Source organism: Anser brachyrhynchus (genome assembly GCF_964034855.1).
Source record: "Anser brachyrhynchus genome assembly, chromosome: 1".
In the NCBI taxonomy this organism is placed as follows: domain Eukaryota; kingdom Metazoa; phylum Chordata; class Aves; order Anseriformes; family Anatidae; genus Anser; species Anser brachyrhynchus.
In genome coordinates, this window is record NC_137694.1 from 37,098,629 (window position 1) to 37,124,991 (window position 26,363).

A 26,363-nucleotide genomic window follows, 5' to 3' on the forward strand; every position below is an offset into this window, starting at 1 on the left:
AACGAGCCTCGGGGAAAGCCAGAGGTCCTGAGGAGAGACTGCAGCTGAGCCGGTGATGCTTCGCTGGGGAGGATGGAGACTTCACGTGCAGAGACCCCAGGCCGTCACTATTGACAGCACAGGTGTTTCCACAGTGCGATTTTTTCTGTACAGTCACAGGGAAGGCTTGCAGTCAAAAAAACTGAGGGGGAAAGGGACAAAACCGATGAGTCGGTATGGTATTTCAGGCCGCTGCGACATTGTTCATCCCCTGTCTTTGGGGCAAAGTTATGTGACTGACATAGGGAAGCTGAGATAGCAGCAGTCTTCTTTCTCGAGCTGTGGACTGAAGGGTATGCAGGATTTTTAGGATGCCTGAGTTCATGCTAATATCAGGAAAGCACTGAGTTATAAAGCCCTGAGTTGTAGAAGGGCGAAGTCAGATGACTTCACATTTTGCTTGACCTTCAGAGCAACAGAAATCATTACTTACCCAAACAGCTAGGCCAGTCATAAGCCGTTTTATGAGAATATAAAGGTTACATATGAATTAGCGCACTTGAGAGTATTTGCAAGCTTCTAACTCCAGATGTGCACCCCAGCCATGCTCCAAATCCATGTCCAGGCAAGACACAGGAGCCTCCTACTCTTCCCTCACCCAAAACACACACAACTCTCAGTTCAAAGGAAACAAGAAGGCATGGGCCAGAAGGCATGCTCAAGCCTCATCCCTGACCAGGACAACTGGCCCACCACAGGATTCAGCCGCCACCCAGTCTAGACACAGCCAGGGCCAAAAGGGAGCCATGGCATGCTCAGGCTCCATCCCTGACCAGGACGATTGGCCCACCACAGCATTCAGCCGTCACCCAGTCTAGACATAGCCAGAGGAAACGTCAGGTCTCCTCCAGACACCACTGAGCATTCCTCAGCCATCCTGGAGGCTCTCCTCTGGTAGCCAGAAATGTAAGTGTTGAGGGTGTGGGGAATTAAGAAGAAGAGAGCAAGACTGGAGAAGACACATAGGAGAGTAACATTGGTAATTAAAGGTATCGAAGGAATTTCAAGTGAAAAATCAAGTAGAATGGGGCTCTTTGGCCAGGATGGAGGATGAGTGGGTAGGATGCGTTTGTTGGGGGGGGTCTCAAAATCAGTAGTGGCACACAGGAGGGGAAATGTTCACTGTCATGCTTTTCATAACAGAACCAGGAGTCATTTAATGAAACTGATAGCTGGTCAGTCTGATGGAAACAAAAGGAGATGTTTTTTCACACAATACATTTTGAAAACAGGATGCTGAAGCAACTGAAAGTTTTTATGTGAATTCAAAGATTACTTGGATAGATGCAAAGAAGGTGATTTCGTCTAGGGCTTTTCCACGGCTTAGGTTCAGGATACCCCATAACCATAAACCATTGAAAACTGAGGCAGCATTACGGGAAATATCGTTATGTGCTTGTTGTACTCCTACTGTTTTCTGTAAGTTTTCCTCCTTGGTGGCTGTTTCAGAAGGGTTGTTGGGCTTCATGGCCTACCTGGCATGTCCATTCTGATGTTTTTAGGGAGGAGGTAGCAGAGAAAAGATTATCATTCAGGATCTGAATAACAGTGCAGAGATTTTACTAATAATGTGATATTAGTAACCAAATAAACAAGTCATTAGTGTAATTAAGAGTGGAGGATTAACCGTACCATATCACCAGCCACTTGTTTTCATTATGAAGGCTTTTTTAGCTTTGTACCAACTGTTTGGAAACTGATGGAGGTCTCAGAGCTCCCAGGGGGCCGGGCAGTCGGTGAAATCCTGCAAGCACGGTGGATTCAAATGGGCAATAAGCAAAATAAGCGGGATTGGGTCACTTATCCCTCTTACCCCCCGTGACAGTGTTTATTTAGGTCACACGGAAAGCGAATTTCTCCTTTTGCAGGTGTCACAAAATTAGCTCATGACAAACTTCATACAGGATTTCATTAAGTATTACTTTTGAGTTGTAATTTTATTGGACAGTCAGTTGACTCATTTTTGACGCTGTTTCAGAGATGGAAATTGGGAGTTAATCATACTGTGTAATTTGTAGTAAAAATTTGTATTCGTTTGCTTTGCAAATATGTATTTATTTAAGCAAGATGCTGCAGCAGAATATACCTGTGGTAGGCACAGGACACAGTGCTCATGGTGGGAGGCAATTTACTATAATTCAGCCCCAGCTGGTGACATCTGCTCTTATGTCATTTGGGGCCTTTCTTGAGCAGGGAGGTTTGTGCCAAACTACGTGTTCACTTGTTTGTTTTACGAGGTGAGAATAAGAGGATGCTAAAGATCATTTCTGCTCATAATATGTGCTAAGACCTTGTGCTCTTGAGGTGAAATGGATTAACATACTGTCTCTGTTAGTTAAAATTCCCATGGAGTTCTTCAAGCTTGATATAAAAAAGTGATTTAATGGAAGAATGGAGCTAATTTAAGTCTTTTTATCTTTTTATCTTCATGTTGTGTAGATATATAATTTAGTATGGCCTGAATTACACTTGCAAGGTAAAAGTGAATTAAGAGTACAATAAAATCAGATATTTTATCTAAAAGTTCCTTATATTTTTGTAATTTCTATTTATGTAGGCCAACAGAGTGTAGAGCAGATGGAGACAGTCAAGACTTTATAAGTACCATCAAATATAAATGTCTAGTGGTAATGTAGAAATAGTTTCTGTTCCTTGTAGTTCTTCTTCTCTGCCCCTTGCTTCTTCTGTAACAGCAAAAGCTCTCTCAATCAAAAACTGCGTATGTGATTTTGTAAAGTGCCTCAGTACTTTCTGTATATAATTTCTGTAGTTGTACAGAAGTTTTGCTAAAAGAGAACATGTACACTAGGCTTCATGAGATTGGCCGAGAATCATGAGCAACTTGAAAAAGCAGCAGCTTTTATATTTGCCTTCAGGATTTTGAGCTTTTCCATTAAAACGCCTTCATGATGATGTATTTTAATATTCTTATATTTGCATTTGGCTCCAGCATCTGGGATTTTAAGAAAGAAGTTCACCTAGTATCCCAGGACCCATTACGGAGCTTAGCGTGCAAGTCTGTCAAGGTAGTAGCTCCCAACTGTTTTCCTGCCAGTCACCACTGCCATCCTCTGTCTTCTCCTGTTTCTATCACCTGTCTCACTGGTCCCAGGAGCCCAGCTTTCCCCTCTCCCTGCCTCTCACCTGTCCCATCAAAGTGACAGAGATCTCAGCCTGATCATAATGCCTAAGCGAGCGAGTCTGGGCTCCACGCCACGTCTCACCTCTGTTGTTGCCACACCTCACGCATCAGGAATGCTGCATTTCAGTGTCAGAACAAAAAGAAAAACGAAAAAAGAAGAAAAAAAAAACCTCCTTCTAAATGCAGCGCACAACCTGAAGTGGTGGTTGCCTTCTTTGTATGCTTTGTGCAGCCCCCAGCCTTGGAAGGCTTCGATCCAGACCGCTTCGCTCACTGGCAGCAATGGTTATTTTGACTGGCATAAACCAGGGCACTGATATGCATATCCGTGCCCACAAGGACTCCTTCAGGGAGCAGAAGTGGCAAGGTGGATATCAGAAGAGTCTTTCCCATTCTGCTAGAGTGACCTGTACACAGAAATCTCTCCAGAAGGGCTTTTTGACCCCTACTGCATGCTCAGCAGGCTGCACTGCAGACTGCAGCAATTCCAAATAAGCCATTTCAACCCAGCATACGAATTACTTACTTGACTGCTTTGGTACGTTGTATAAGATATGTATTTAGGGCAGTGATTTTTTTAAAACAGATCTGTGCAGAGTTTAAAGAAAACTGTTTCTTCATAGCTGTGCAAGTCTGCCCCTTAAAGATGGACGACCAAGTCCTGCTGCAAATGAAGCCATGTTAAAAGGTGACCAGTAGGGTTAGAGGCATAACAGAACACCAGCTCTGTCTCTCCTCATTTATTAGGAAAAATGTAGCAATAGAGAGCCACAGAAAGATTTCTCATTACAGAGACGGTATTGCTTTTTTTCAGTACCCTCCAACAAATTTGCTGGTACGTTACTGGTTACTAACACAAGCAGTAAAAATACCTGAAAAGCACCAAGCTCCGTCAGCCAGCTATATTATTTCTTCCTCTTTACGGTGTTTCTTAGTCAATAGCTTGTAGGCATGGCCAACTTAGACGGTGCAAATCCAGGAAAGCCTGGTTGCCATAGGCTAAGAGCAGGAGATACTTTGTTTTCTGAGGACAAGCAGGACAGGGATGCATGGATGTAGTGTACCGTTTGCAGCTGATGTCCCAGTAGTATGTACACTGGTGAGGCAGGATGTAGATGAGGTAGATGATGGAGTAGGTGCAGTGCTGGTGTGTCTGCCAAGCAGTGTGTCTCCTGAGATGAGATGAGGTGATGTAAAATAGGAAAAATCCATCCATGGTGAAGTTCTTTGCAGTGAGGAGTTTGACGGCGTGTCACGGGTCATTGCTCCCAACAGCTTGCTCCCTAGGGCTGGTGCTGTGCTGTGTGTGCCACTGGTGCCGTGGAGGCTCCCCCAGGGGCTGCACAGCTGCTGCCCGCGCCGCTGAGCACCTCCTGCCTGTGTGCTGTGCTGCAAAGGGCTGGGTGCTGCTGGTGTGGTGGCAGCGATGCATGGGGAAGCTAAATTTGAGCAGCCCATAGCTTACAGCAAGGCTGGGCATGCTTCATTTTAATCACTGGCTGGTAAAGGGCCCATGCATGGACTGAGCATCTTGGATACCTGCTTGCCATTCTGCCCACACTGTGAATTTTCACTAATGTTAGTGTAATTCAGTATGAAACAATTATTCTTGTGCTAATTTCTGTAGTGTCAAGCATCATGTGAATTCTCTCTAGAAGGCACGCTGTCCAAGCAGAGGACAAGACATCCAGATACTTATGCATGTGGAATATGTACCTGCTAAGCTGCCTTTTTATGACTGAGCATGTTGGTCATTACTCTTTTACTTTCCCAATCAGACTGGCTTACTAGGAGATCAGTTGCCTGCCAGTGTTTCTTTGTAGAAATGGAAGATATACGCTAAAAAGCATCCAGACATGGTAACCTCATTTTTTAAAACATTAGTAAGATTTTAAAAGAGCCAAACCAATTATTTTTGAAATATGGTAAAAATCGTTTGCTCCCTGGCTAACAGCTGTGCATGCCAAGTTCTGCTCAGTGAGCCAGTTTTACAGCCAGCTGTAAACTTTCGAATTTAGGGGTTTATGATGGAAACTGCAACTCTTGCCTTCACCAAAGCTGTGCAGACACCCCTCTGTAATATTGATTTAATTACATGCTGCATAGTTATTCCTGGTAACAAAAGCAAAGGGCACGCAGCATTTTAGCGTCACACACAGTGCTTTTATTTGGGATACTTGGCAGGTGAAAATCTGAAGGGCAGAGCTAGAACTGGAGGCTCTAAGCTGTTTGAAATCACTCCTTGCAGCACTGGTTTGTGAAGTGATTTATTTGAGCTGCAGCCTATAGACCATACATCACCTTCCTGGTTGGCTTTGTTGGCACCTTGTCACATTCTTGCGGGCTTGAGGAATTCATTGTTCTTGTTTGAACTGATAAGAACAAAAAAGGATTTTCTGCCTGAGACCTTGGGAAAGGCAGAGGGGGAGGAATGTTGACATGAAACAGCAGGGCTGCACTTTCCCAAGCCTTTCAGCCAGCGCAGCAGCCCGCATTCTTCAATAGCTGGGGAGCCCGGGCTAGAGGTGTGCTGATTGCCCCTTTATTTGCTGCTGCCCAACAGCAGGGCCCAAGGAGGTGGTGGGAAGAGGAGCGAGCAGGGTGATGGATGCTCCCAGGAACCAGGACAGGATCGCTCTGAAGGGAATCTCACAAAGTATCAGGCCGCAGTCACCTAGAGGGGTGTGAGACGTGGAGTGCCGCTGGGTTTGGGCCAGCCCTCTGAAAGTCACCGCGCTGCACGTGTGCTTTTGGGGAGAGGAGCTGCACCGATCCTTCTTCCTCCTCTGAGTCCTTGAATGCTCAAGGGAGGCAGCCCACAGCTCCTGGCTCAGCTGGCTGATGAAGGTGGAGTGGGTAATGGATACTGAGAGCATTGCTTTGCCTCTTACGGACTTGCTAGCAAGTGCTGTTGTAGACATGGCATTTCATCACTATCTTGGGGATCAAAACTTCCTTTTTTTTTTTTTTCTCATCCTTCCTCAACCTTATGAAAAAGATGCACTTTCTTGTTCCTTCTGAAACCACAAAAGGTTACTGCAGGTGCTGGAGGCTCATGAAAACGTGCCAGTTCGAACCATCTTGATGAACTGTGAGCTACAAAAAATACCAATTAAAAACAGATTTTTTCCCTCTGAGAACATGAAAGACAACCATCTGCACCAAGGTTTTGCACCTGCTATGTGCATAGAGAAGTGTTTTGCTCTTCTTATGCCTTCCAGCATGCCTTCTCCTGGGGAAAGGAGATCACTGCCTCCTCAACCTCTCGACTTGAGAAGATATCAGAAAGCCCTAGCAGAGGCTGTTACTTAAATAATACCAGCCTAATTTTATAATTAAAAACAAACAAAAAAACACAATAACAGGTAGCTCCTTACCTTTCCAGGTAGTGCCAGACTTAAATTTCATGACAAATAAATAGGCTTGTATCATTTCTAAATTCAAACAGAAATAAGGAATTGCTGGCTGCAAGAGAAGGGTGTAAGTTTAGGGTATGGCAAAGGGTCTGATCTGAAAAAAAAAATCAGTTTTTGCTTTCATGGTTATTTTCAGATCAGTTGGACTACGGATCTATATACAGGCTACTCAATGTCTACAAGACCATTTAGTAGCGTGACCCATAGGTACAACATCCCACTGGCAGTACAGCTCAGGCTGACAGAGAAAGCAGTGTTTTCCTTCTCCTTCGCATTGTTGCCCAGTGGTGGGGAAGGCTGGAGACCATTACACAGGACAAAGCTCTGTCTCAGACTCTTTTTATTCACGCTTTGTCCTGCAGGGTCATGTGCCCACAAGATGCAGAAAGAATACTCGGTTATTTGAGTGAAAAAGGAATTGCACCCACGTGCATAGTTGAGATGAAAAAGCATAGGGCTACTTCAGACAGGATATGGTGAAATGAGAGGAGGAAACAGCAGAATCTCACGTGTACCCCTGTGAAGGTCTGTCCTGATGGAATCCTTGCACATTTCTGTTGCCTCAACATTTTTACAGAAAGGTTTTGTAATAGGTGCTGCCCTGGAAATATCTTGGGGCTACCAAGGCAGGAATGAAGGGGAAGAGAGTAGGAAGAATAAAGACAAGCTGTTCCTTTGGACACAGTGGCCAGCATCTGTCTGGGTTGCGGCACCAGAGGACAGAAGCTTGCCTGAACTCCCCAGCCCTACCAATACCCAGATAGCAAAAAGGCGACCCAGTCTGGGTCCTGCCAGTACCAGCAAGCCTTACCAGAACAGGCGAGTTAGGGTTGAAACCAGCTGCTGTCACCCAAAGGTGCCGTGGGGAGCACCAGCCTGTAAGCCGTAGCGTGGGCTCCCTGCTAGCACAGGAGAGCGATGGAGAGGTGAGGCATTAGGCAGGGAGGAAGGAGCAGGCAATGTCAAGAGGGCAGTGTGGGATGAGTGAAGCGCTGAGGGAGGTTGAGGTGGCAAGGGCAGAGAGCTGAGATGATGTGGCAGGCAAAAAGGCAGTGGCAGAGGGGCCTGGCTACAAGCAGGTTGGGGACCATCAGTGTACAACACAAACTTGCCTGCCTGGCTTCGGGTCCTCAGTGCAGACAGTTCACTTCCCATGCTTCACCTTTCATCATGTCTAAAATAGGAACAATAATTCTGGTCCTTCACTTTGAAAAATATTTTGAGATCCTTAGGTAGAAAACAAGCGTCTATTTTATTAGCAGACGGGACATGGGAAAAGCTTTCCACTTGTAAAGGCTTTCTTCTAGGGAGCCAAATCAGTTCCTAGGGGTTGGGACAGGTAAGGCCATCCTCCACCTGTTGCTTAGACTATCTAACAATAAAAAACATCTGTGATTTAATTTTTGGCAATAAAATCTGTGATTTAGCAATCTGTAACTTTTCTTGCTTAAGAGGAGTTCCCATTTTGGCTTTTTTACTGCTAGTAGTGGTGATTGAGACTATATACGAGGATAAAATACATACAGGGTGTAAGAGCTGAAGTGGCCATGTGTATGGATGTGCATGTGGATATATGTAAGCCTGTCCTTGAAGTATATGAAGTATCCTATACGTAGGGCAAAGTTTGAGACAGGCTGGTCATTTCTTTTCAGCAGGTATGGATTGGTCTAATGAGTCTCCTGCCTGTAAAACTTGCCTTTGCTTACAACCTGAATTAGTCAAATTTGCAGTGACTGTGCCATTTCAAACAGTTCGTAAGGTAGATGATATTCTTTTGGCAGCATGGTGTCTTCTCCTTGGTATCGTTTGAAGCATAGGCACCATGAACAGGTATAAGCACCTTTAGCAAAGGCTGCCAGAGTATCAGTTGCTAATCTGGAGGCAGGTGGAGTTTATGGTACAAATGCCCCCCGCACTTCTTGGCTTACAGTGCAAAATACTGCAAGGATCTGAGCTCAGATCCTTACTCACACGAGTAATCCCACTGAGGTGAGGGCTGCTGGTGCAGGCACTGCCTCTGCAGGTATTTTAATGACTCTCTTTTCAGATGATCCCACCTTGTCATCTGTTTCTCCAAGTCCAGCTCCTGACATTCGCTTTGGTGAGCTTGCCAACTTAGAGCTTTGCCTTTGCTGGTTCTTGGAAGCTGCCCTGCTTTCCAGGGCTGAGCTCACTGACAGTGTATCACTGCTCTCTGCTGGAGAAGCACTGAGCTGGGCCAGGCCTCTCTGGGTCCCCAGCTGTTTGTCAGGAATGCAGGTGTGATGGCCAAACTGATAACCTCTGGGCCTTCAGGAGCAAACTCCACGTACAGCTTATTCCTCGTCACCATACAGCACAATTTAGGGTCTTTGTTGTGCAGGCTGCAAGCAAGAGTTTTCAGAAAGAAAATGAGAGAGAGAAATACAATGATGCTGGCTGAACATAAACATCTGTGGTCACGTGGGTTTGCTCCCTGGTAGTGCAGGATGACAGACACAAGAGTCATTTTCACAGGTTTCTGCACTTGTCTGGAGTCCTGATTGCATTTGCAGCCATCTAATGTTCCATCTGCAAAATGTTTCTTCTGGTCAGATGCAATGTCTATTTATGAGTGTACTGTTTTTCTATACACGGGGCATAGGAAATATGAGGTCCTAAGAGTTCATGTTGAAAGATGCTCATTCCGGTCATCTTGATTAGATTTTGATAGTTGCAGAAGGTAATCTGGCACACAGGCAAATGATCAGATCTTCACTGCAAAATGAAAATTATTTTAAATAGTTTCTCCCATATACCTCCTCCCCCCCCCCCCCCCCCATATCATGTACAAGCATACATGATACATCTTCTAATTTCACATGCTTTTGTAGGTCTGGCATCTTTTTTGCTTGAAAACAACTCAAACGTAAATCATAAAAAGGCAGCTTTACAGCAGCTTTAAAGTGCTATTATATTCTGCAGCATTCCAAGTGAATTATTGCTGTGCTGTCAAAGAAAACAAAAACATTTGGGAAGGACTGTTTATTTTACAGTGGTTGACCAAAAGTATGCAAGTGGTTATAAAAAATGTAGACAGCTAACGATGGGAGGTGCCATTGCTCATTCTGTAACCCATTCACAAACCTTTAACACTGATTTGAGATCACTAGAGATAGAGCCAGGCACTCCCACAGGAAAACACACACTACCAAATCACTCCAGCTATAAACAAACAAAACACACCGTTCTCCCCTCCCTCACTCCGCCCTGAGCCTTCTTCCCCACCCACCCACATAGCCAGCCAAGAAGCATGGGATTTCTGTATGTGTAGTACTCAACCTATTCAATCAACTGCTTCTTTGAACTGTTTTCTACTACCACAAGGTGTAACAGCAGAGCTGTGTATTTAAATCTAACTTGTCCTTCAGATAAACATTTTTATTAAGACTGTAACATTTTAGGTGCTATAGGGGGCCATGCGCTATCGTTAGGCTCCCTTTGTATTGAGCTCCCCACCAAAATCGTTGCATGGAAGTTGAAGGTGGGTTGGAGTCTGTATGCTAATGTGTTTGTCAGCCTCTTGAATGCGATGTGGAGTTCTCGTCTTCTCATCCTACAAAGGAAGTAGTAGAACAGAAGGTTCAAAGGGTGATCAGCGAGGCCGCCATATGAGTGGCTAGCCTGTGAAGAATGACTGAGTAAGCTGTGATTCTTCAGCCTGGGAAAGAGATGATTTAGGATAGTATATCAAATCATGAGAGACATGAAGAGAGGTGGTGGGAATTGACTGGTGACTAGCTTTTCTAAGACAACAGCGAGTGGAATCAACTAAAATCAACAGTAGCCTATTTCAAAACAAAGGAAAAAAGATGGTTCTTCACAGAGCACTCAGCTTCTGCTGTCCTTCTGACAACAGTAACACCATCAGGAATTAATTCTTGAAGATGCTGAACACCTTATGCTGAGCATCCTTGCTTTGCCATATCTTCTTATATGAAGGGATAAGCACCAAACAGTATCGGTTTCCAATTACAGGATAATGAAGGCTCAGTCTTCAGCTTTATGTTGACTTAATTGGAACTGCCTACATAGGGCACCAGTCTTATGACAGCTTAAATCCTTTGTTTAGGATGCTTATGAGCTAAGTGCTGCCCTTAACATCCTCAAATACACCTTACAGGTGCCATCTTTTAATAACTTCCAAGTCAGAGTAAAGAAGGACCATAAGTTTCTTCCATGAATCTAAGCATCAAGCTGCTGGTGTTTATCAAAATAGGTGTCGTACAAGCTCATGCTGTACATGAGCACATTTAGTCTGACTTGAATATAAGTACCTCTATCAGGCTGATACAGAGCCCACCAAAGTCAGTGGAAGGTTAGCTTTACTGAGAATTAAAGGATCAAGACCTTGCAGCCAACAGGATCTGAGTGGTCTCTCAACATGCTGACACCAAATTTAGTACTTCAAGAGAGCACGTCTTCCCAGAAGACCTGTATCTGTTGTCACTGCCCAGTGTGAAGCATTTCACCCGATCACCATCCCTTCCTGCTCGATCCCTTCTGCAACAAAACAACCGCCAGAGGCACCGGTGCTTTTACAGAGAAATAACAATTGTGATTTTTATCAAACAAGCTCATTTCTTGTGAAAAATCCACCTCTGATTTGGGAATGATCTTTTATTTCCTTGGTCCGTGGAGTCCCTGGATTAACCATCTTGCTTTGGCTGGTCTTAGTGTCAATGTTGATTGTTGGGGGGGAGGAATCCGTAATAGATTGTGAAACAATCTTTCAGTTAAGAAGCAAAATGGTAATATTATTAATAATTTAATCATAATAATCATAATCATAAACATAATCATAGTAATTTATTGAGGGAAAAAAAACCTGCCTGCAAGACCTCATTATAATTGCAAAGTGTTGGAAAGATCTGTCTTGGTCTGGGTCAGTCAATATCCTGCAGGGAAAAAAAAAAAAAAAAACTGCTGAGGAATTCAGTCCACCCACTGCTGTACTCTGTACACACCGAAACGTGTGCACATGCTCCCTGCGGTTGTTAATGAAGATCTGTTGATGAAGGAAGTATGTTAATCCCAGTGAACCTGCCTTTCATAAATGTGCTGGGATTACTGAGTCACTGCTGTTTACACATTTTCCTTCCCTGTAGGTGCACACCCTTTCCCATGTGTTCCTGCAGCGTGTGTGAATCGGTCTGAGGAGTCCTCCAGCTAAGCCCCTTTATATGGAATTTCATTAGAAAGCCAAGATGGAGAGTGTCCCTGAGCTGCTTAACAGCTGATCAGTGCTTTTGCCCTCTATTTACTACCCTTGTGCATCGACACTGCCAGAGACTGTGCAGTATTACCTTGCATGGCTACGTAATTAAAGCTATCTGCCCTGACCAGAGGGAAATAAGCATGCAAAAAGCCTTCTGCTGTTTGCCAAAGCAACCTTAGTCAATGAGAGAGAGAGAGATGTTGTGTGCTTGGTCTTTTTGCTGCTTGTATTAGAATCGTGCACTGCTATTTCTGCTATTTCTGCCAGTTGGCATCCGTCCACCTTTTCTGTTCATGCTCAAGCCGCCAGGAACGCTATGGCGGGAGAGGAAGCCCCTTCTCATATGTTGCTGGCTGAGCTGCCAGTGCCTTGTGTTTGTAGTGGATCCAGCAACAAAACAAAACAAAACAACCCCATCGAATCAGCTGCGTTCGCTAACGAATAGGTCTGCAGAATAGCATTGGAGCAGCGTCCTGGAGCCCCCCTTCCTCTTCTGTCACAGTAAAGGCGTTAGATTTATTTAATGTCAAAAGCCAAAGTGGGCATGTGCTTCTCTAAAATTGAATAGCTACTTGTTTAGACAAAAAAAAATTAAAAAAATCCTGAAATCCTGAGTCACCTACTACTCTACAAAGGTAGATGGAGGTGAATGAACTTGGCCTGAGCCGATCAAGTTGATTAGATGGTTTAACTGAGCTCTGATGTAGCAAAAAAGTAGAAGTCTGTTCTGACCAGGAAGTGGTAAAAGCTGCATATAAACAGCATGTAATGAGAGAATCTGAGTCATTAACTTACTTACATGTGCAGACCGGGTATACGCTTACATGTCTCATGCCCAAGTTACAGCCACAACAGAAATATTTTATGGGGACTGAGTAATAGTTGGGAGAGACAGAGGGAGTAGGGAAGCAAGAAAAGAAGCCAAGTAATTGAAAACATCCTCTGGGGAAGTAGCCTACAAACGGTATTTGGGATGCTGAATGTGAACCGACAGTACAAATACAATTTTTCCTGAAAAAATGTTTGTTGAGGTAATTGTCATTTCAGGATTGCTTAATTTGAAAGGATAAGCTTGCTGATAGAAACAGGCTTATCCCAGTCATCCCCTGTTGGAACAGTATGTACTGAAGCTGGGGCTGAATTCTCCTCTTGGTGTCTCACTGAGAAATTATCTTTCAGTTTTTCTTCCACCCACTCATTCTGAACTGCTTACTTAGATGATCACATTGGAGTCAAGTTGTACCCAAGGTGCTGTGTCCTATATTAACCTTTGTGGTACCACTTGATAGTTTTAATTCAAAGACTCAGATCAGTCTGCTTGCTAGAGCAACTTGCTATCAAGAATGAGGGAAGGGACTGTTTCTGACATGAATAGTACAGTCTTGTTATACACAGACGCTTTTATTTCCAAAATTTATTGGTGTCTACAATTACCACTTTACCCCATTAAGATAGAGGTAGGAATGATTTATTCAGCTTTCTGAAAATTGTAAGGTAGGAGAATGTACTGTAATTAGGACAAGTTAATCATTTATTTAAATTGGAGTGGCCCACATTTTAAATAGTCTCTTTTTCTTCTGAGTTAACAGGTATTTTTATTCTCAGTGCTCTGGAAGTCTGTCTGGGGAAGTACTTTTTACAAGAGTGAAACACTGAAAGTTGAATACCTTATATGTATAGCACATCTCTGATGCATAGACCTCAGAGGAATTGTATAAAGGAGAATGCCATTGTCCCATTTAGGAAATTAGGCAGCAGAAAATGCATTAGTGGCGTATTCCAACTCTTCATTGCCTGCATGGTAGTCTGTGCTTCTTCTTTTATCTGTAAGTGTGTTCCAGGAGTTTGAATTACATTATAAATTACCTAGTATATTTTTCTACTGCTTGCAAGAAAAATATTTTGGAAAGTTCTATCTGTCAGCTGGGAGAAAGGCTTATTGTGGAGACATTTCAGAAATTGACATTATTTTTTCTCAGAGGCTATCCTTTCTCTTAAATGGAAACTTGCCAGCAGTGTCCACCTCTACTCCATACTAAGGAATACTTTGAAAATGGAAAATCTAGCCAATGACCTGCTCACGTTGCAAAATAGGGCAGGGGTTGACCCTGGACTTTTCACGTGTTCTTATTCATTGTCTCTTTTCTGCAAAGCAAATCAGAGCTGTAACAGCAATTGTGTGTTATTTTGTAGAGAAAGCTCCTAAAAAGAGTGGGACCTAGATCAGTGCTGCTTGTTGGCTGAACCGCGGCAGCCAGCCATGTGTGTGCCACCAGCCTGCTGCAAATGGAAGGCAAAAGGTATCACTTCAGCTGCTCCCCGTGGGTGAGCGTGTGGTCAGCAGCTTGACTGTGTGCCCGTGATTCCTTGAACTGACCCCGAGGCAGCCACTTGGTAGTAAAAATCTACCAGAGAGACATTTAGCAGAGAAACTTTTAAGACGCGACTTATACAAAAACAGGCCTAGTAAAAATTAGATTAATTCAACGTAAATGGGGGGAAATCTGTCCAAGCTTTTCATTTTAGCATTAGCCCAGTCCTTAGCTTGGCTGTAACGTCTCAGGAAGGTGGGCATTTGCTTCTGGGAAGTCTACAAGCCCCAGGTCCCCAGGTGTGGGAAAGTTACATGCACAGAACAAAGCACCAGGGCTCAGAGATTCCAGAGTTTAATATCCTTTGGGGTGTTTTTCCTTCCTTGCTTTTCTGGACAATGAATAAACCTGGGAGAATAATATAAGTCTAGATTTACTGTACATGTTTTAAGTCTCATATTCTTTATGGCACAAGGTAAGCTGTAAAAGTTCAAGGTTTCAGCTCTCTGTAAATCTGTGTGGAGCCATCAAAGAGACTGGGACAATGCTTACATACAAGAATCAGGGCATAATTTGGAAGGAAAAGAAAAAAAAGTAAAGCTAGTTCAATATTATTTGACTGTAACCTTTTCTCTACCTTAAAGACAAGACAAGCATCCAGGATTGGTAAAGCTTTTCTAGTGCCCAAACATTCATCTTTTTTCAATCATTTAGAAGTAGGCCAGTAATCTAAGGCCAATTAGAAATTCTCTTAGCTGTGCATTCACAAAAGATCCTTTTACAATTGTGTCTGAACTGACTATCCAGTTTTGCTTATCTGTCTGGTGTTCTGGGCTGTCACAGCAGTTCTTCTTGGGAAGGGAAAGTATTTTCTTCGAGGTGGACAGTAATTTTTGTACGGGTAAAAAATACCAGCATATTATTTGAAAAGCATCTGAAAGGCAGGATTCTTTTATCTGAAGTCATTGCAGCTCTGCACTCTCTTCGTCTCCGTTTCAGCTTCCTACTCACTCCTTTTTTTGCATCCTGACCGACTCCACCAGCCGTTTAGCCATCCCTGTGGTTACAGCTTTCTAACCATCCGCCCGCTCGCCTCCTCCTCCTCGGAGAAGAAGGGAGGGAGCCAGCCCTGCCTCCCCGCTGACGCTCGCCCCGACAGCCTTGGCTGGGGGACAGATGCTGCTGGCAGAGGCCTGGGAGGAACTCGCAGTGGTAGCAGAAGAGAAGAATTTGGCAGGGAGGTGAGCCACATGATTGTGATTCATACTGTACTCTCGAAATGCGGCAGGAGGGCTCGGGAAGGCGTCGGGTGCCAGCACCGAGAGCAGAGACACTCACGTTCAAACATCACGTTCTTTTTATAGTAAGGCATGCCTCATAGGAAAAATATTGAACTTGGCCTTCCAGGATGAAGAAAATAGGCCCGACTGTGATTTTACTGCTTGAGTCACTCACTTAATCAGTTACTGGTTGCATGTAGGAAGCCTTCTATTAGGCTGACTTGGAAAAATTGTTTTTAATTAATTAATAGTGACACTGAGCTGTTTTTTAATTTGCTCAAAACTGCTTTCATTTGTAGTTCCCTCTATGTAAAAACATTCTTAAGATACCATAATTCAGAAGAGTAATCGCCCTCATTCTGTCATTCAATACAGCTGCCTTCTAGATAGGGTGCTTTTTTCAGTCGGAGATGAGAAGTTTGCTGGGAAGGTGAACAAAGTTGTGGTGGCTTTGTGAGCCTGGTTCTACCTTTCCTGACACCAAGTGGCCCTGGGTTGTCCCATTCACATACCACGTGTGAGCGAAGGGAGCAGAACACGCCATTTAATACACGTGGCAACGCAGGGTGGCAGTTCAGAGGCCATGTAACCAGTCGATCCCAGTCCGGCTGGGAAATCCTGGCTCTCCTTTTGTCGCAAATACCCAAGGTAATGAGTGCAGCCCCTCAGCCTTGTTCTGACCCAGCTCTCCCAGCTCTCAGAGGCTGTCTGGATGCACGGTTTGGCCATGGAGCACGAGTCTGTGCGGCCCAGCACGCTTGCGAGGCCCAAAGACCTATTGCTTCCCGTTCACCATAAATCTACATCTATCAAAATCAGAAATAACTGACTGAAATCAGAAAACGTAGAGGCTGTGGCGGGTGGAAGTTCCTCCTCCTCAGTGAGCGTCTGTTACAGATCTATATTGATGGCAGCAGTGCTCTACGGCCACAGACTTTTGTTATGTTCAGGCTCCTCCAACTCAGTCCCTGTTTCCTGCTGAAGGTGAGACAAGGCCCTGTATGAACAAGAGGTGAAATTACAGCTGGACTCTCTAACTGCTGTTAGCACAGGAGAACCTTTAAGAAATGTAGCAAGATCTTTCACGTTCAGAGCTGCCTCTGCCCTCTCTTCACCAGTTCGCTTTATGGTAGGTTCACTTTTTTTTTTTTTTTTCTCCTATGAAAAGCCACTAAATATGTGCCTATATCTCTCATTATGTTTACAGAGGATATTTGAAAAGAAGGTCAGAAGTATTTTAATTCTTGAGGAAAAAACCACCACCAACAACAAAAAAACAAACAAACAAAAAACAGTTTCAGCTACCTAGAACTTCCAAAGTGTATACAAAAACATAAATATTGGTGGCTACTCTTTCAGGCCTTAGGCTTAGACAGGATAAATTAACACCCTCCAGATTTCATTTTAGAAACAAGACCCAGTCCTGCATAGACTAATTCATACCCGTCTGGGGCAAATCAGAGGGGTAATCCCAATATCTGCCCCCAGCCTCAGCAGTGACCACTTCCCACTGCCCCCTGGTGGTGCCGAGCCACTGAGTCTGGGTGGAACCACTGGCCGCAGTAATGAAAGACGACCAAAAAATGAAGTTTGGCTCTGTCAGGCTATCCTAAGAACAGATATGCTCCTTCATTTTATCCTCCTGTTTCATGGGGACAATGGAGGAGGAAAAATATGATGCTTACAGTACAGGCTTCAAAAGTTCCAGGAGAGTTTTAGGAGGCGTGCCAGCATCTGTGGTGTTATGAAGAGTCCCATTGTGAAGCTGCTCTGATATACCATGGTTCTTAGGTGTCATATGGAATTGGCACCACTGTTTTAATTTTTAAGTCTAAATTGAAAACCAGAGGGTGGCATACTAAGTGGTAACTAGAAGAAGGCAATTACACATTGACCCTTTCTTTGTCCTCTGTAAGCATTCTTACTTCTTACGTTTGTTGGACAAACATACATTTAGCATAAATCAAAGAAACTGAACCAGCCCCGGATACCACGAGGCACAGAAATGCCTCAAAGCTGCCTTTCCACTTCTTTTCATCTTCACTGGACTCTGAATCTAGGCCAGTCAGTTATTTCTTGCTTCAGTCCTTGTTTCACTACAGGATTGAATGGCTTAGGACTTAGTGGTCATTTGCAGTGGTAAATAACTCTGCCTTCGATTGAAAGGAGAGTTCAAAATCTCCTGAACCGAATCCCCTCTTTAAACAGCCAGCCTTTATTTTGTCTTTAAAGAAGAAATCACCAGGGTGTTCCTGCCTGCGCTGGATGTGATTCACCTATCTGCCACCTCATGCAGTGTGGTTTTATGGCATTGCTGCCCTGGGTTTCTGTCACACTTCACACCGGAGGCTGTGCTTCTGTCCAAGCCGGGGTGTCTGAACAGCCAAGGTGTCTGTTTCTGGATTAACACAGTTTTGGGTCTGACATGTTATTGCAAACATCTGTCTGCGCCTTCAGGTTCCTAAAATATCTTTAGATGCCTGGGTGTGCACGTCTTCCCAAAGACACAGAGGAAATCTGTGGTGGAGCAGGAACTTATCCCTAGGGCAGGGACTCTGACGGTGCAGAACAGTGAGTAAACCAGTGTGTGGTTCGTGGATGTTTTTGAAGGCAGCTCCAAATACAGGCTAGCAAGAAAAGCATGTGTGAGATGATGTAACCTCTGCCTGGGAGGAAGAGTCCAGGGCTCCACACGTCTCAGCGACAGCGTGACAAGGCAGGGCTGTGGTGACATTCATTTACCCTTGCTATACTGTGAGCGAATTATATCTGGAGTTGTTACGGTCTGGATGGTGAAAAACAAACTAACAAACAGATCTATAGTTTCAGAAGTGTGTTTTAAAATGTCAGCCATCTGCCAGGCAGAGGCTCAATAAATCAAGGTTGTATGAGGATGTTAATGCGCACACGTGTGCGCGTGTGTTTTGCAGGCTTTGCATATTTCTCCGATGACCAGTTTTTCTAAGTTGATACTTACTTTGCAGAAGATGTTGCTAGGATTTGTGCAGCTGATGGCAATTAAAGAACTGTGCTGGGGAGACACGTGCCCCTGTTGGAGAGATTTTAATTGCCATCTCTCCTTTATTTTATTTATTTATTTTTTACTGTAGCTAACTGTGCTTTGATTCTCTAATCTTGGAAGGTGCTGGATATCTGCAGTTTCCACTGTGTTTAAGCAGAATCATAGGTGCTGTAAGCCTTTGCTGGAGAAATGATGTGTCATGAAGTCTGTTGCTTCACCCAGTGCCCGTGTTAGTGTGGTCCCAGGCGGTGTGTGAGTGGCACAGCCCTTTCAGCCTGTCTGCCCTAATGCCATTTTTGTTCCTTGAGGCCGCGTCGTCAGGGCCTCTAGCCTGCAGGAGCAGCTTGCTGTCATGCTCTCAGAGGAATGCCATCGAAGGAAATGAGCCAGCATGAATGAGGGTGAGACTCCAGCTCTGCCTCTGCTGCAAAAGGAGACGCTGTCTCAAGTCGTGCACTCAGAGGCAGGGCTCACAGTGACACTGAGGGAAGCTGGAGCATCCCCTAATAAACTTGTTCAGGAGTATTCAGAATAAAGGAGAACCTAGTCATTAATATAAGCCTTCAGTTGCTTTTGTTCCTTAAAAAACAGAGAAGAAGAGCTCTTTTGACATCACTGCTTTTTTACACACAGCTGAGAAACACCGTGGTGCCCTGCACAGCCCAGTTTTTTGGACACATAGCTCTTCATCCCTTCCCTGCTGTCACACTGCTTCATGAATGTAAATCTTGCAGGACCAGCAAAAGATCATTTAAAACAAATAAAATGAGCAGCATTTGCAGAGCAATAAGGGAAACACATTTGCAAGCAATTCACCCCCATTTTGAAAAATGTTCAGTCTCCAGAGCTGCAAATAATTAATATTTTATTAGTTTTCAGATGCACACACACAAGTACACATAGTATATACCCTTATACACTTACAGAGCTGTACTGGAACTACACGGTGATTGTTTCACTCCTTTACCATCACAGCAAATCTTTAATGCAGGACATAAAATAAAAGTCAGTAACAATGTTTATGAGGAAACATATTGTGTTTAAGTGCACATTGTGAAGAAAAAAGACATTAAGATTGTTCAGAGCATAGGAAATGAGGAGGGGAGGAGGAAATCATGTTTGCTGAATGTGTTTATGTGAGGATTACATGCAGTTTATGCAATTCAAGATTTCAGAAGCAGATAAGAGCTTCTAAATCAGCCATAAAATCTGTATCTGATTTTTCACACCAATGAAATAACAAAAAATGGTTTTGTTTTCTCTGGAGGAAAACAGAGTGAAGGAGGCATAGGGCCAAATTCTGATCTCACTTTCGCTGGTGTTCAGTGAAATTGTTGGAAATATGCTGGATTTACACTGATGTAAGTGAGATTAGAGCCTTGCCTGTGGCAGACAGAATACTGCCTCTGTACGTTTGGTATGGTTTGGGGCTATTTGAATACAAAAACTATTTTAAATACATTGATAATGCTGTAATGTAGTTGACAAGGTCATGGTAAGCAAATACGGACAAATGTTACGTAACAATTTGCAGCTTTAATATAATTTTTCTGATATTTGGCTGAGTTCTTTTGAGTCTCCATATAATTTTGCTAGCTTAAATGTGTTTCTTATGAATGAGTTCTTAACTTAGAAGGAGTAAAAGAACATCAACCATGCAAGTCTGAAATGAGTCAACGTCCACATGCTGTGTCCCTTTCAGTTGCTTAGTGACAGCTTGTCTTGTCCAATCTTTAAATTGAATTTCTGGCTGGATGTGTTTATACTCTCAAGATGAGCCTAGCCAGGCGAATCCTTCATTCTACAGTGCAGCCTGAGTTGCTGCTGCATAGCTCGTAGATGATACATACTCATTTTGCACATGCATTAACAAACTGAGTGAATCAGAGACGTGGCATCAACTTCGATTCTCCACCATCTGTAGGTCCATTCCATTGTCTGTCTGTATTTCTTCTATTTCACATTCTAATCTGAGGTCAAATTGTATATTACTGTAAGCCAGTGGACATCCTATTTCAGTGGATCTGTGACAGTTTGCACTGGCTGAGAATTCGGCCCCTGAAAGCTTATGTCAACAGAAGTTTTAATTGGGAAAAAGCAGTAGAAAAACTAAGTGAGTAAAGCTGTTGCTGTAGGGAGACATTCCTATTATGTAATCCTAAAATAGTAGTGTTTTGAGTATAGCCCGGCCTAAACAGAATTAGTACAGTCAAGGAAGGGGGGGGAGGTGTGAATGTTTCAAGGAGGTCTTTGAACATTTTCTTCAAATGTTCTTTGCATCCGAGATCCCATTTTTTGTTTGCCTTTATTTGCTCCAGAATACCGCTGGCCTGCCAACAAAGGAGGGCCTGTCCTCCCAGGAATTTTCTGCATTCCTCTCTGGAGTAGGCATTTTTCTCAGCTACAAAGGCCCTTTGGCAAATTCCCTCTAATCATTGGATTTACCCTGGGCTCTGATAGGTGCCATTCATGAACATGGTCTGCTGTTTGATGGGGCTGAAGCATTAATGGGATCTTTTCATGGTAAACAAAACAGAGTAACATTACTGGAGGAAGCACAGAGCTGCTCTCGTAGGTCAGTATGGTTCTTTCTCTCTTCTCTCTCCCTTCTCCATTTCCCGTTAGTATATTCATCATTCTTTCCTTGCTTTTATGAACATACTTTCTTTTTTTGTCTGGGTGACCATTTTAAGTGGCAAGTCTTGTGAGCTCTGTGCCCGGCCTCAGGAGATTCTGTAAATTCATACAAACTGCCGAGCTTTAGCAGCTCAGTGGTTTCTCCAAGATGTCTTATATGCCATCAGAGCAGAGACGTTGACAGATCCTGATTCCTGTACTCCCCTCACATGGGTACAGGTTCTGGGTTTCATTCCCATCAATAACTGGCAATCAGAGGAAGAGAAAAAGGAAAGGAAATTAAGGAAGGACTCACCTTGGTATCAAAATAAAAGGAAAAGTTGCCACTGCTTCTAAACTCCATTGGTAATAGTGATAATCAATAAAGTAACAGAAAACAGACATTTTTGTTCCAGAATTCCTTAAGGCCAACCAATCTTCTTCCTTTTGCTGGAATTTTCCTCTTCAAAATTAAAAGAGGGAGGAAACACGCAGAAGGGAAATGAGCGTGTCATCTTCCATCTGTCGCACATAACTTCTCACACTTCCAACCTGCTGAACAGCGCTGTGTTTGGAAAGTGTCTGGGGATGAGCTGGGTGTACTGCAAATATGTGAGGGAGAACTTAGACTCATAGCGGTAGGTCAGCAGATGCAACACATGAAGGCATTACAGTCCACTGCTCCCTTTTTTTGGTACCCTGGACAACCCTCTGAGCTTTTCAGATAAGAGCCCTAAGTACCGTAAGTACCTGTTGAGATTGCTTAGGTTGGAGAAAACGAGATCTACTGTACTTGTTCCCAGCCGTAGCTCTTCTGAGGAAATCCTAAGGGCTTGAAGTAGCATATAGTTTAATCTTTCTTCATTTGTCTGTCCGTCTGTCCATCCATTTATCCATCTTGGTCTCATTGCAAAGCTATCAGAGAAGGCAGGGCCTTTCTGATATACTTGGTTAACAGAAAAGGCTGCCTGAGCTGACAGTTGCAGAAACGGAAAGCCCCCAGTGATCTAGTTGAAATGAAAATGAACATGAACAAATAAGAGTAAGAGGTTGCATCTCTGATAAATGAAGGGAAAAAAAGCAATGAGAATGACTGCGATGCCAGGTCAGTTAACCAGGCTGGCTGCCCTGGTGGCACATGTGCCTTGGTTATGCCCCACAGCCAGGACCTCTTGGGCATATTTCACCAGCTGCAAAGTGCTGTTCTTCTGAGGGAACCACACCTGATAGCACTTGCGGAAATTTGGCAGCTGCTGAGGGTTGGAAGAGTACAGAGAGGAGGCAGGGCACTGGCTAGGCCGCGTCAAGTGCAGTTAGAAAGAAGTTCAGTCTCCTTAACTGTACATAGATGCAAGATATGAATGACCTCAAGGCACTAGAGCCCCTCTAGAGCTCTTCTGTATCAGCTTCCAAACCTGGAGTGCACAGTGTTTTATTAACAGTCGCTATAACTATAAACACTTTCTTGGCACCCATCGTTATGGTGTGCAAGGGCCTTCATGCATTTTAGCGAATTAATTAAATGTATTACAGTGTTTAATGCCCACGGTGGGAGAGTCAGTCCTGGGCCATGTGGACTCCGAGTTGCATGGTTTGAGTGGGACACATGATTAAAGGATGTGTAGTCATAATTCCAATCAGTGTACTGACAAAATTTATTTTGTATTTGTTCTCTTTTAAAATTCACTTTCTGAAACACTCATTGCCAAAAATACCACAGGGATAATGAAATTATGTGAAAGCAGCTTTATGTTTGAAATTATATGTTTCGTACCTCCTGAGAATATCTTGAATGGTGTAGAAAATTGAATTACCTTTAAATAATGAAGTCTTTTTCTGAAAGAATATTGGTAAAAATGAGCTTTGCTGTCCTCAAAGAACTAGTGCTGCAAAATGCCAATCACTGTTTAATTGTGATTGAGTATGTTAATTACACATGACAGACTAAAGGTCTTTGAAGTCTAATTCTTGATTGTGTCTAATAATCAGTGTTTTATAGTGCTGAACATAGTCCTGCAGCTAAACCAAAGTAAGGGAATATAGCCGTGAGGTCACATTTAACAGTGATTGAAGGTGAAGTCCTTCTTGTGTTCACTTGGAGACTAGAGGAGAGTCATGAAGGGGTCACCTCAGGGGTCAGAGTCTCCAGCAGCAAGCTCAGGTTTTGTGTAGATCCATTTCCCATGTATTTGGCTGAAAAAGGATAAGATTAACCACTTGAAGACTGTGTGACTCAGATAAAATGCTGCCCTTCCCATTAAACATAGGAAATACAGGCATGAGCAAGGGGAAGGTTGTGCCTCGGTGTGCTGGTCAGCCACTTCCAGCTCTAGCAAAAGACTTCTGCCTCTGCTGGATGGGGTGAGCTAGCAGATGAGGATCTGCCGAGTGTCTTGTCCATACCCTTTTGGGTGATGTGATTCCTCCAGGTGAAACAAAATGTCAAGTAGAATACGTGCTCTGTGCAGGAGATAAGATTTATGTTGGAGAAGACCTGATGTTCTGGCTTATGCACGGTGACCGTTGTCTCCTGAGCCCCCAGTAATGCTAGCAGGACGAAATTGCTACCTTCAAGGGAAGAACAGGTGACAGCATACACAAGTGCATGTTTTGGGCTTTACTGCAAGTTAATAAAAGACACGCAACACCTACTACCTCAAAAGAAGGATGCCCCTTACAGCTCATTGCTTCTGTCTTGCCCATGGCTGCTGTGAGGACGGGCTGTGGGCGGCCGTGTCCCACCGCTGCTGCGGGTTCACAGCACTGACTCCCATTTCCTCTCTGTTGCATGGGTGTAGTTCAAGAGCAACATAAATCAAGGGTGAGGAGATTCATCTTCTGTCTGTTACATGCAACTGCAGCAAAACTTGAGATGCACTGGTGTGTGGCTCAGCTCGCGTAAGAGTTTACTGGCACTGGTCTGGAATTTTTGGAGGATTATTTTTTTCCTCCAGAAATGCTAAGTTGTTTAATCAAAGATTCCCAAGAGGAAAGGTTCGTTTCAATGAATTTCCCATTTCAATTAAAAACAAAAAAAGTTGCATGTCCTGTCCCAGCATTTTCTAAATGAAAAAGTCTGCTTTTCTGTTTGAAATATGAATCAGTTCGTGATTAAAACAAACATTAAAGATCAGAATAGAGTACCTATATCTGAAATGAGATTTCAGTTGATTCCTTGTCTTTTGTGTTCTTGTTTCATGAATGTTTTTTGATGTTTTTATTTTCAAAGGACTTCTAATTACTTTTCTTCCTCAGTCCTTGAAATACCAGCTGTTGTGTCACGCATCTTCCAGTTTTCTACCCTTAGCATGGCAGTCGTCAGATTACAAGGCAATTTCACTCAAATTTTGGTCGTAGGACAGCAGTGTGTCCTCTGCCTTGGTAACTATAGAGGAATCAGAGCAGTAGCTGGAAAGAAAAATGTGCTTTTTGATTAATAGCACCGTGTTCTCTCTTAGCATCAGGAGCAGGCTTCTCAGCCCCAGCTGGCTGGGGAGCGAGCCAGTGGGGGGGCCAGAGAAGACCATGGTGCCACCGCTGTTGTAGGGGCTGCGGGTCATGTACCTTGTGCAGTGATGATGAAACTTGTCCGGTTTAGTCTGGAGACAGAAACATAGTCTGCAAAATTCACAAAGTGGGGAAAACACATCCTGATCAGTACTAAATTCTGCGTGAGATCTTTCAGAAAGATAGCACAGCTTCTTATGTGGAGTTATAATAACCTCATAAAACCGACGTGAGGTCAGCTCTTCACCAGTGCCAGCGCACAAGCACGGAACTTGCCTATCTAACCCTTCACATTTTCAGATCCCACGTGCACAGGAGGTATATATATTTTGAAGAATGAAGGCAATTGATCGTGGGAACAGCTTGCTTAGGTGATTCAGTAAAGTCTTCAAGACTTGCAGTCTCTAAATCACAATTGGATGTTTTTCTGAAAGATATGCGGTACTTCAACCTGAAATTATGACGCTGATGCAGGAATTGCAGGGCAAACGTCTGACTTGTGCTGTGCAGGAGGTCATACTAGGTGCTAGCAATGGCACCTTCTGGTCTAATCGGTGCCTGCTGGGAGGGTTTGGGGATTTATAAGTTAATATGATCCCCACGCTCTCAGAGTTCGGTGTTTTATTCACTTTTAACTTACCATGGAGACTATTGACATTGGGTTTAAATGGCTGATCTGAGCCAGCCCAGCCAGTTTTGCCCAAAGGGGCTGGGAGGCTGTGCCACGAGGCACGCTGGTGGCAGAGCAGGGAGGGCCGCAGGCTCCCAGCGCGGGCTGCGGACTCTCAGCATCCCATGGCAAGAGGATGCCTGTCGTCAGGCATGGAGCTGGCTCTCCTCCCCTTACCCCTCGCCTCTCCCTGGTTCCCACCCTGCAAACCTCATCAGGAACAGATTGTCAGGCCCCCTATATTAAAAATCTACCTCTCCTGTGACATTTGGGATTTTTTGCCATATTTCTGGGCACTTGACCTCCACCTGAATTCCACTGTAATTATCTTCACTGGACCTCTGCCGTCCCAAGTCCAGGTTACAGGCACATCCTTTGGAAGAGGGTTTGCTTTATTTGCTTATCTAGGAAGCAGAAGTTCACATCCTGTGAGTTGCACTGGCCTTGCTTTTCCTGCTCGTTTCTGGCATTGCTCTGCCACCGCGGCGAAAATCTGTTTAACGTGCTGGCTCCTGGGGAGCAATAATTGCATTATCAGCTCTATCAAGTTATCAGTGAACCTATAAAGCCGCGTATTTTCCTGAACCCCTATGCCTTGCAGCCTCAGTGCTTTCAAAGCAGCACACATGAAAGAGATTGCTGTGCCTGGCATCAGTACAGACTTGTGCTGAGACCAGCCTCATTTACTGCAAGTTTTATTACCTGTGGAATTTTAAAAGGATGTTCAGTGTAGCATGTCCGATGGGCAGGAAGCAAACTAAGGCTTGATTTTTAACTCTGGTTAATATCCAAATATTTTGTTGTACAGGAACTGCTAATTTTTGTTCAATCTTTCTAACAGCTACTGAGCCAACACCAGCCGTGGTCATGCCCACGTAACCTCAAACAGGAGGCTAAGGGCTTGCATATCCAGCAAGATATTCTAGATTTAAATAAGGGCAATTTAAGAGGGATCTGCTTTAGGATTGGTAATTTGTGTTGACTGGGGGAAGGTGCATCAGTGTACAAAACCTGGTACTCAGTGGGAGGGATTTGAGGATGGCAGTCTTCAAGAGCTGGCAGGAGCCGGTCTGTGCTAGTTTTATTTTATTCCGAGCATGATGTTAGTTGGCATGTGGTGAGA

General features: G+C 43.9%; 1 protein-coding gene and 1 long non-coding RNA gene across 3 annotated transcripts in view; one reads left to right on the forward strand and one right to left on the reverse strand.

The window, feature by feature from the left end:
• Positions 1-26,363, forward strand: part of HMGA2 (high mobility group AT-hook 2) — a 114,490-nt gene that overhangs the window by 42,863 nt on the left and 45,264 nt on the right. Inside the window, exon 4 of one of the 2 annotated variants that reach the window (XM_080583945.1) lies at positions 1-1,150. The exons of the other annotated variant lie outside the window; for it this stretch is intronic. Within the exon in view, the coding sequence (XP_080440071.1) occupies positions 1-48 (48 nt within the window). The 3' untranslated portion in view covers positions 49-1,150. Of the gene's footprint in view, positions 1,151-26,363 lie in introns of those variants that run through there. 2 annotated transcript variants of the gene reach the window in all.
• Positions 1,287-25,006, reverse strand: LOC308191526. The gene is made up of 2 exons (XR_013948099.1): positions 15,303-25,006; positions 1,287-15,244 (listed from the first exon to the last, which is right to left on the reverse strand). It is a non-coding gene; the product is annotated as an uncharacterized lncRNA (long non-coding RNA).